This window comes from Pavona decussata, unplaced genomic scaffold, assembly GCF_977016875.1.
Source record: "Pavona decussata unplaced genomic scaffold, jaPavDecu1.1 SCAFFOLD_69, whole genome shotgun sequence".
In the NCBI taxonomy this organism is placed as follows: Eukaryota; Metazoa; Cnidaria; class Anthozoa; order Scleractinia; family Agariciidae; genus Pavona; species Pavona decussata.
The window spans coordinates 867,848-879,246 of record NW_028145488.1 but is presented as its reverse complement, the minus strand read 5'-3'; the positions used below and the strand labels follow the sequence as shown (position 1 = coordinate 879,246).

Below are 11,399 nucleotides of genomic sequence, written 5' to 3'. Positions count from 1 at the left end.
TCACCCCGCGATACATCACACTTGGGGAAATAATAATAATAATAATAATAATAATAATAATAATAATAATAATAATAATAATAATAATAATAACAATAATAATAATAATAAATATTCCGAATAAACATCATATGCAAAACGTAAAACAAATCAGGGTTTGTAGAATCATATTCAGGAACCCGTTTAATACGAGTTTGCCCTTTCCTCCTCTAAATTGCTGTCCGTTTTAAAATAATCGGGAACGAATTTTTTAACGTACCTAGGTTTTGGGACTCTTAACAATAACATCTACTTATGCCCCTTTTCCAAAAAATTGCAATGGGCAAAATTTCGTCCGAATGACAAGTACACCTCATGCCACCTCGCGTCTTTGCAGCACTTCAAGCGCGTTTTCAAACTGACGGCAAATTCATTACCATATACTGTTGTTTCTGGTGGAAGGTCCAGCAGAGGGAGGGGCTAGGGGTTCGGACTCCACTTTCAAATCTGAACTTGTGCATTTTACTTTCAACTACTCAGATATATTAGCAGCAAGGATAAAGTATAGCGATGTCCCTCTCTTTGTTAATCAGGAAATCTAATCGATTATTTGCTGCTTAACTGAGCAGAACGACACCTCAATGCTTTTGGTTATTGGATCAGTAGAATTCACCCTCAGTTGACCCTTTATATCGCATTGTTTTTACTGGCAATGACAATATTGTGTGCACTTTTTATGAACGTAGAAAAAAAAGTTTCGAAGGCACGTAGAATAATTGAAACTTGTACAGGAATTGATTTCGGGCAAAAGAGTGTAAAACAAAGTGGCGGCGACTAAGCTTAGCGTTCACGGTGTCAAATGTGACTTTGGGAGCCCTTTAGCCGATTATTGTAAAATAGTAAGTTAAAAAAAATTCGTCCTCAGCTATTGGTTTTCGATGAGGTTTTCATGGTACACAATTTAAAACATAGCCGCCCCAAAATAATCAGGCTCACGGACACGGCACAGGTTGAACACTTGATTTAAGCATGTGGTTCTTTTGAGGCGTTTTTGGTTCTCACACAATCCTGAAAATACAAAAAACTACGCCTGGAATCCAAACGAAAACAACATTGCTTTCAAAGAATACTTATATAATTGGTTCTGTACAGTGCTACTACAAAACAGCAAAGCTTAGCCGTTACTGACAAATAATCGAGGTTTCATATCGGTTTCATAGGTCCTTATACATGTCGGTGTCATTTTTTAAAGTATCCTACATGCCAGAGTCATCAATTTATTTCATTACTTCATATTTCTAATGAGCACGACCTGAGGTTGAATATAGTTAAAAGCAATATAATTTTAATTCATATGCTACGTGTTTTTACTATTTTTAATACAATTACATGATCGATGCTGCTTCGTCCAGTATCCCCATGAAACGTACCAAGTCCGCCTCCCGAAAGAGAATAGTCATATAGGACACATCTGGTGGGATGTTCAAATCGTTGTACAATAAAAACTTAGACAAAAAGTCTTCTGAAAGTCAAACATATTTTATTGTGAAGAGTCTTTGGTTCGTTGTAACTTATTTGAATCACTAGTAGATCCCTCGTGGCTTCAGTCAGGCGTACCCAGTTCCAGCGGTAGAAATTTTTAGCCGACATAAAACCACACAGGTTACATTTGTCACTATAAACATCTAAGCCATTTTGACTCATTTATTTTCCTTTTTTTTTATTTACTGGGTTTCTTAGTTTTCTTTGTAGCGATTTAAATTGCCAGTATGGCTGAAGTTCGAACTTATCGATCAAAGCCCACACTGGTTAAGATGAGTCAACCTGCTCAGTTTCATCCATTCCGCAGTCTGACCTGGTGAGTCTTACATTACATTCCCCCAAAAAACGGGGGTAAAATATTCGTTTTCACGAAACAAATATGTTCTCTGTTATTAAGTACCAACAATATGTGTCTAAAAAAAAAGGTTTCAAGACCTTATGTTTATACAGTAGAGAAAATCTTAAAGCGAGGGAATGGCTAGCCCACCATTATAGTAACCCATAACGGGAATTTTGGTTCAAAAGGATAATCTTTTTAGTATTTCAAGGGCTAGTAGAATAGAATAACAACCGAAATGGTATCAATCAGAATAAAATAATAGAGAAGATACCAAAAGCTAAGCAGAAATAATAACTCAAATAAAGTGAATAGTTCTGATTTTCAAAGAAGGTAGGGGATATCCTATAATTGTCTCTTTGTTATAAGAAAGGTGTACATTTTTTTATGTTTGTGTGTATCTGAAAGGCCTGGGGTTGGGCCTCGGGTGGTAGGTTCATTTATGAGGACAATGTTTCCCAAAATCACAACAACTTGCTTGAGAAGAAAGTAAACTTCACAAATTTGCCTTAACACCCTTGGTGGCCGTTCTGCTTGACTTGGAAGATCAATGGCCCACGACCTTCAGTTGACGTAACCTGCTGCGCTTGGGTTCCCAAGCATCGCCACCTGTTGGAATTTGAATTCAACACCATTCACTCAAAACCATGGCTCTAAAAACCACTTTCCTTCTTAAATGAAACAAATACTCCACAATATATGTCACCTCAAAAAACTCTGGCCACGTAGCTTACTCAGATTCCATTAAAGCAACTGCTCACAATACTTTTACCATTCAGTTGAGTGGACTTCTTCAGAGTGGAAGGTAAGTGTTTGGCTATTATCCTATCCTATCACACTTTAAATAGCAACAAACGTTTTCATCACTTTTGCAACTATACTGCATCCTTTATCTTTACTTACTATTCGGTTTTATGGTTACTCAAAACTATATTTATTTGTTATATCAATTTGTTGAATATTTTATCCTGCCTTCCAAAGTTAGTTAACAAAAATGGTAAGATTTTTGAAGCCACGTTTTGCGAGTTATTCCGACTTTAAGAGAGCACTACACAGAGACAGAATCAATACATTTTTGTCGCAATTTCACCTCTTTTTTTTAATAACCGCACTCAAATGACCATACCCAGTTCATGTTATCACTCCTTTCAGGATGTCGTGATGAAGTCATGTAGTCGCTTCCACTTGCTAAAGTTTTTTTTTATAATATTTAATACACTTGTTAAGATAACTTGTTTTTGCCAGAGGACGGACAAAAAACTCAATGCGGCAGTTTAGTATTTTTTGTTGTCTGTTTCACTTGCTAAAGTCATATTTTGTTATGTCTTTTACATTGCGTGTTTCACATCTTTCTTTAATTGTGTATGTTATTTTGTCTAAAAGTCTTTTATTTCTTTAAATACTACTTTTCTAGTCTAAAATTTAAACCTTCTTGTTGCCGTCAGCAGCAGACAGTGTTTAGATATGACTGTTGGCAAAATTGGAAATGACTTAGAACGTGGTTTTGTAAAACACCGTCTGTTGTTAAATTGTCTTTTTATAACTGACCCTAAATCACAATTAATATCATTCAAGCATGAAACTGTTGAAGCCAACGAAACATTGATTTATTTGAACTTTTGGATGAAGTAAAGGGAAAACTATTAACAATTTCATATTTATCCCTTAAAGAGGACAAGGAAAGAGAAATCAGAAGTCATGGCTAGGCTATTTATGCTGATCATTTGCCTCACAGCTGCATTGAACGAAGCAAAACCAAAGCGTAAAAACAATGACGTTCAAATTGTAGGGAAGCGTGAACCAGTAACGAAGCTTGATGGTACGGAAGAACTTGGGAAAGCAATCAATCTTCGAGGCACCGACTTGTTGAGTGACTTCCGAGAAGACGAGGCCAGCGTGTTTGAAAGTATCCCTTCAAAGTGCTTCTCCAGGCAAGACCTTTTTTACTCAGGCAGTTACTATGACTACTACGCAAGCACAAAAGACTTCTACTCGAAACTGGCCGTGTCAGCAGGCTTGGACGTCTCCTTGGAGGGTTCCTATACCCTGGGTGCTACGCTCACAAGCGTTATATCAAGTGAACAGTCGTCCTCCCAAAAAGTAAGTGGTATATCCTTGAACGTGAGAGCTTTGAAAGAAAAGATTTTTGTGGAAAAGGACTGTTTGGACGATGATTCAATCACTACCTTAACCAAACATGTTCTTAGAGATCTAGAGGCCTTACCCTTGACAGTGGAGAGTCCATGGCAACAAAACCGCTGGAAGCCATACGATGTATTTTTGCACACATATGGCTCCCATGTGATAACATCTGCTCTCCTAGGAGCAAACGTTCAACAGACCACGTTTGCGCAAAGTTCTGAAGCATACAGTCAAAGAGAATTCCAGGTAAAAAGCTGTGTTTCACTATCGGGCCCCACGGAAGTTGGCGACCTGGGTGTTCAGGCGTGTGCAAATGTTTCCAACAGTGAAATATCCAAGACAACTAGCATGAACACAATAGATAAACTTTTCGTCAGAGGAGGCACTGAAGAAACCCGAAATGCTGTGCTCAAGGAAAGAACCAAGGAGCTGATTGAAAAACTTTTGAATGAGGCTGGTGAGTCTCCGGCTGCTGTCGAACACACCTTCAGGGAGATATGGGATATCTTCCAAAGCCGTTTTACAATCGGATCAGAGAACTACATTAGAGCGATAAACCTACAGTACTACTACCTTGGCTACTTGAATTATGGCTGTGACCATGAAGAAAGTGGAGGAGTTCAATTACAGAAATTTGACTACACAAGTAGTTCCACCAAACAATCTCCAGAATTTGAGTGCACTCTGGCTTCAGAAGGTTGCCACAGCAACGACGACTGCCACTACAAGCCAATATGGTGCAACTGTCGTGGCCCATCTTGTGTTGGCTACAAATCCATAGAGCTAGACACTGGAGTCCACAAACAACATGCATTCGCCAACGATAATGGAGATTGGGCATGGCACGGCTGCGCCTGGAAAGTGGCTGGGTCGAAGTGCGCCTGCTACAACTCAAATCGCAACACGCGGAAACAGGTGTGGAGGATGCCAAACAGGGATGCCCCGCAGAAAGGCGCTAGCCATGGTGCTCATCAAGATGATGATAATTCGGGTCAAGATCAAGATACAGAAGTCAATGAATTTTCAGGTGGGGAAAAAGAGGAATAGAATGCTGACAAGGGGGTTCTGATGCCAAGTTAGCTGGAGAACTATATCGAAAGTAAGCCACTTGAACAATGAAGCTTTATCCTAAGTAAAATACACAAAGACTATGAGTTGATTAAATCGATTTAGCTTTCACGTAGTTTGTATTGCATGAAAAGAGGTTAAAACAAAAGCTAACGTTATCTTCACATCAAGGTAAATATATCAGCGGAACAAAAAAGAAGCATTGGTTAAATTTCCTAGCTTAACTCTTAAACGGTCATTGTTTAGCATGTATCTTAATCATGTCACATGAGATTGCATTAAAGATAAAACAATAAATTTGTTGTTTTAGTAGTGATCACAGTCCAATCACAGTGTGCTAGGATAACAAATGTATTGTCTCGATGCAATATTTCTTTCGATAAAAGTGAAAATTCATACATTTGAACTACGGAAGAAAGAATGAATAAGTGAATGTGATCGCAGTAACACACGCAACTTTTACGTTGCTTAAAAGCAGTTACGAAAAGAAAGTCTAAAAAAATTTAGGTTTGAACGGGATTCAAACCCATGACCTCCGCGATACGGGTGCAGTACTGCAGTGCTCTACCAATTGAGCTATCAAGCCAACTGGGATCTGGTCATTTTGTGAATTCGTAACATACCTGTAGAGCTTTTGAGGTTAAAGTTAATATATGAAAATTCATACATTTGAACTGCAGAAGAAAGAATGAATAACTGAATGATCATTACTGTTATATACGCAACTTTTAAGCAACTTAAAAGTATGATGATTATTCTAGAAAGTGACGCAGGCATACTCGGAAAAAGGAAATCCGAGTGCTCCTATCAGGAGTCGAACCTAAGACCTTCCGATTACTAGTTCGGATGCTCTACCACTGAGCTACAGGAGACTCGTGGGAGCTAAGGCCATTAAACTAGGTTCATGGGACAAACATCCTGCATACTGCTAGGATTTGAATGTCGAACGTGTGGTATATGAAAGAAATGTGATGGTATATTTCCAGCCTGGTGAATGAATGAGAATGATGATTAATCGGAAGGTCTTAGGTTCGACATTCAAATCCTAGCAGTATGAAGGATGTTTGTCCCATGAACCTAGTTTAATGGCCTTAGCTCCCACGAGTCTCCTGTAGCTCAGTGGTAGAGCATCCGAACTAGTAATCGGAAGGTCTTAGGTTCGACTCCTGATAGGAGCACTCGGATTTCTTTTTTCCGAGTATGCCTGCGTCACTTTCTAGAATAATCATCATTCTCATTCATTCACCAGGCTGGAAATATACCCTCACATTTCTTTCAACTTAAAAGTAGTTGCACAAAAAAGTAGTTGCGTGAAAAAATTCACGCTTTCTTTGGAAAACTTTTAGACATCTTAAGACAATTTGAATCTCATTGCAATGACTTGCTTTTGGTGAAACACTAACTGCAAGTTTCACTTCATTTTTTTTGTGTCCCAGTACATTATTTTGTAGTTCGTTCTCGTTTTGGTCCTCTCCATCAATATTGCGAGGCGTTGCACACGGTGAAGGCCCCCCTATTTCTTTTCAATATGGGGGAAGGGCTTACTCAGAGAGGGAGGCTTAAAAGAAAAGGGTGCAGTTTCCAAATCACCAGGTTTTAACGACGCGTCACTCAGCTTTTCAAAACTCTTAAGGGCGATTTACATGGTACGACTTCTTCGCATGCGACAAGCTTACGACAGTCCTACGACACGAATTGTTTCGTGTAAATCAAACCTACAACTCGCTTACGACTGTCTTGAACGTCACAAAAAATGTTTGCAGGATTTTAAAAAATGTTTTAATATCCTAAGACAATCATAGGTAAAGGCAATGTTCAGTGAATGACAAAAATTGGGTGCGAGTTTTTGCATGACGCGAGCAACGTGCGCTCCAGAAATCGCATGCGACAGTCGTAAGCAAAAGTTGTACCGTCTAAATCGGCATTTAAAACACAACTAACTGAAAGGTAGAACTAGTGGGTTATGTATCACAAATACAGTGTAATTTGAGCCTTACCAAAATAGATCTTCTGAACAATATTGTATACAACGTTTTCCTTTAGGCCATGTCCACACGTATCCAGAATTTTTTTTTCCCGCAAATATTTTTTTGCGGATGCGAAAATTTTTGCGTCCACACGCAGCGTATTCGAATCGTTTTCAGCCGTCGAAACGTATCCGATTGTATCCGGAAATTTTCTGATTTGCTCTAGTTCGCAGTTCTAAAATTCTCTCTCCATTCTTTTTCGATCGTTGTGCCACTGATTAAATTGTCCCACTATGCGCTTGTCCTTCCTAGTCGCATCCAGAATAACAATCTCAAAAGATCCTGTCGATCTCTAATGTATTGGTTGTGTAAATTTATCACAGCTGCATTTATCTGAACGCATGATATCAAACTAGAAATCAGAGCAACTAACAAAGAAGCTACAACCCGGTTTGCTGTACGCCATGTTTGTTTATAATGCTCGCCGTGAAGACTGGATCCAAGAGAATGACGAAAGCGTATTCAAAAATTTCCGGATACGACCGTCCACACGTATACGTATTCGTATCGGATAAAAAAATTTCCACTCTGGAGAGCGTTTTCAAAAATTTCCGGATACGGTCGGAAAATACGCTGGATACGTGTGGACGCAAGCCGTATTCGTAAAAAAAAATTTGCGTTTTCACAAATTTCCGGATACGTGTGGACGACGCCTTAGACCTGATTTCTAACATGGGAAGAGGTGTCTTTAAAATACCTTCTGCACTTCATTTAAATGGTCACATTTTAAGATTTTATCCCCAGACTCATAAGCTAAAACCAACTTATTCAACATAAGACCAACTTCCTAGTAGGTTTTATTGAATGGTACACTTAACATTTTATAAACAGAATGAGAAATAAGAAATACCTTGCACAGCATAATAAAGAACAGCACGGAAACGTACAAGCTTTCCAATTTTATCAACGAGTTTAAAATTAACTATAGTTTAATAACAGGTATTTGTACTGTTATTCATGAATTTTCAAAAATGATAACACCACAAAGATGAGTTTCGACTTACCGGTGTTGAGTGGGCCCGGTTTTATTTCAGGAAAGAAAAACGTTTTATGATTTTGCCGCTTTAGATTTCCCTGGTAAAACTCCCCTTTGAAGTGTTACCAACGTCAGATGATTTTAGGAAACACTTATTAAAAATATCATTGAAGTTTCCACTGTTAAACTGCCCAAAATATTCAAACAGTGAGAACTTTTAAGACTTAACGTTGAACGAGGCAAGAAGGGTTAATTTGAATGGAAACAACAGGATATGTTAAAATGAAAGCTATTTTGGCATACATTTTACACAATGTGGCAGCCACTGCACATTCTGTACAAGCAAACCCCGAATAGTTGTTTCAAACCCAGTTAAATGAAACGAACTAGAACGAGCAAATGAGGAATAAACTGTATTTGGCAAAAAAGTGCCTTACCGGGTCTTTACACAAGGGATTTTACAACGGGCAAATAAAGAAAACTTCAATAAGCGGCTAAAATATGAGCTATTTTACGACGAAAGAGCAACGCTATTATTAATCTATACAAATGACAACTAACTGATAAAGACGGGTTAGGTTCTAAGAGTTGATAACGCTTTCTTGCTCAGTCATATTTAATTTAGGGGATGTCCATAAAGCAGTTTGTAGTCCAAACCACCTTCCCGCTAAACTAGTGACAAAAATTGAGTCATTCGTCGTCAATTTTGCGTACTGAAAACGAATTTCAGCTGGATTTTCGTGAAAAGTTTCAGATTCAAGGCGAAGAAACCTATTGTGACCCTATTGTGAGCGTATAAAAACTGTAAATAACCGACTAAGTAAAGACGACCTTATTATTCGCTACTATAACCATTTGTGCCACGATAAAGAAAGGTAAGGATATTAGCGATATCTCTTGAAGAAATCACTTTATTTGATGGGGTTTTGTGGTTAAATGCCATATTTTTGTACGCTTTCAGCTTTTATCTTTAACTATCTCTTCCAGGTTTTTAGCAATCCAAATATGTCTCAGTACCACCACAATATGGGAAAACAATATTCAGAAGGGGAGGCTGGGCATTGATTTTTTTTTTGGGGGGGGAGGGGGGGGGGGCATTGATGATACGGTAACTAAGAAAAGTTTGGATGTTATGTTATCCCTGCTACTCTAGACACAAAACTCTGGCAGTGCAACTATGCTACATTAAATGTCTAAGTTTCTTTAATCTGTCTGAATCTGACTAGAAGCAGATCGTTACATGGCAGTTGTAATGATAAATTAACTACTTCTCTTTCGCTTTTTCGGTGCCACAACTTTGAAATTGCTTTCCGAATTGCCCGTACTCTCCAAACACAAACTAAGGGATTGAGAGAAGAATTTAGAAGAGCTGCTGTTTCTGCCCAACTGTAAAAATTGTAGGTGTCTATGTCAATATGGATTATCTGATGAACAGCAGTTATAAGAAGAACTGGAAGGTTAAATGCCAGGTAAACCGCCACTATGTATGCAATGTTTACGGCAAATTTGATCTGCATCGCACTTGGTCCGCTTCTTTGGCGAAATGAGTAGCACTCAAGTCGCCTGATTTGTTTTTGTTGCCGACGAATCATAGGAAGAATTCTCAACTGGCTAACAACAGCAGTTAGCAACAGAACTAGCCATGAAACAAGATGGATTCCTCTCGCTGCTTCGTTGTGTACCCACTGAAGACCTGTTAAGAAGGTGTTCACAATCCAGATAAAGATTATCAGCTTAATAACCCTCGAATAGCGTATTATGTGACAGTAGCGCAAAGGATGAAATAACGCGATGAACCTCTCACAGCTAATGGCGCATAACGAGACAAGAGACACACCATAACATGTAAAGAAACCCATGGTGTAAAACAGTCGCAATGCACACGGCACAAACCGGTGCTGGTTCTCAACAAGTCTGAATGCGACGTAACTCGGCTGCACAAACAAACCGACGAGAAGGTCCGAAACTGCAAGGCATCCGAGAAGTAAATTTAACGGCGACCGAAGCGAAACCTTCCTTATGATGACCAAAACGACGAGCGAGTTTGCCACAACGGCACATGGTGATAACACAGCATTAAGAACACCTGTGAGAAGATTGGTAACAAATCGATTTGGAACTTTGTCAAATTTCGGATCAGGCAGAAAGAAACAGTTTCGTCTGGAAAGAGAACTGTTATAATTCGTTAGGGCCAAAGAAGACGTGATATTTTCCATGTTTTCGTAGCTTCTGTCATATACCTGTGGTGTATTTTATTGCGTAGAAGACCTGGAGATGTAGTTGAAATGACAGTTGTCAAGACATCCGGTAAAATTTAGCATTAGCATTGAACGAAACACTTCACTTTGAGCAGAAATCGGAAGGTTTTATATTAAAAAAGCTTCATTCTCTATGTCTTTGTGGCTGTTTTCCTTGTCAAAACGTTTGTCGTACTGGATATAATTTCTGGCTGAGCGACTTCCACATGTTTAGACATCTGTTCGTAAACTGTTTGTGTAATTTTCTACCTGACTTATTCCCAGGCTAAGTTTCCTTGTTTAACAAATATGTCAGTTAGGTGAGTTTTGAATTAATATTGATAACCTGTTCTGCCAATCGATCAAGACAATCAATGTATGATGATTAAAAAAATTCACATTTTCAGCAAAGAAGATTGCAATTAACTTAGTCTATTTTCATCAGCGTGTCTGGAGAAAATAAAGCTTTAAGTTCTTACCTTAGAATTTTTTTACTTAAAATAGAACTGAATTAGTTCTTCTTTAGCGAGAAAAATAATTGCCGCAAGGACCTTTCCATCTGCAAGAATTCCTATCCTTACGCCCTTACATAAATGACCATTACAGTGACAGCTATGAGGTATGATTTCAATAATTTTCAATGAAAGAGAAAGTCTCCGATACATTTGAAGACATTTTTGTTCCATGTTAATGGTGCCAGTAACAAGCGACTTCACTTTTCTTTGATCTATCAGCTAGTTTAAGGTATCTTTGATTTGACCAAGAACCAAGAACTGGATTTCTAACATATTCTACGTTGAGTTTACTAAAGCTGTTTACGATTTCTTTCACTGCGTTTTACTATCAGGCCACACACAAGTTGGCAAGTTCGGTGGTGATGCGTGTGAAGATGTCACCCAAAGTGAAGTATCTAGGGCCAGAAAAATCAGCATGTATGATACCGTCTTTGTCAAAGAAGGAACGCAGAAAACCCACTGCACGCTGCAGTGATGAAGAAGAAGACTAAAAAACTGATTGCAAAACGTATGACTGAAATGACTGAAGCTGAAAAGGCGGCCGATACAGTCGGTGTGGAACATTTTACTAAGCCG

General features: G+C 38.6%; 2 protein-coding genes across 2 annotated transcripts; one reads left to right on the top strand and one right to left on the bottom strand.

Moving 5' to 3' along the window:
* Positions 1–2,585: 2,585 nt before the first annotated feature.
* Positions 2,586–5,047, top strand: LOC146477678 (DELTA-alicitoxin-Pse2b-like). Its single transcript, XM_085113042.1, has 2 exons — positions 2,586–2,663; positions 3,530–5,047. The coding sequence occupies exon 2, from the start codon at positions 3,557–3,559 to the stop codon at positions 5,045–5,047; it is 1,491 nt and encodes a 496-aa protein (XP_084969168.1). The 5' UTR covers positions 2,586–2,663; positions 3,530–3,556.
* A 4,163-nt stretch (positions 5,048–9,210) lies between these two features.
* Positions 9,211–10,515, bottom strand: LOC146477677 (melanocyte-stimulating hormone receptor-like). The gene has a single exon (XM_085113026.1). The coding sequence runs from the start codon at positions 10,285–10,287 to the stop codon at positions 9,265–9,267; it is 1,023 nt and encodes a 340-aa protein (XP_084969152.1). The 5' UTR covers positions 10,288–10,515; the 3' UTR covers positions 9,211–9,264.
* Positions 10,516–11,399: the final 884 nt, after the last annotated feature.

What these genes read in the sequence shown, in the direction of transcription:
- LOC146477678 (XM_085113042.1), top strand. Translation starts at nt 3,557, where the DNA reads ATGGCTAGGCTATTTATGCTGATCATTTGCCTCACAGCTGCATTGAAC.
- LOC146477677 (XM_085113026.1), bottom strand. Translation starts at nt 10,287, where the DNA reads ATGGAAAATATCACGTCTTCTTTGGCCCTAACGAATTATAACAGTTCT.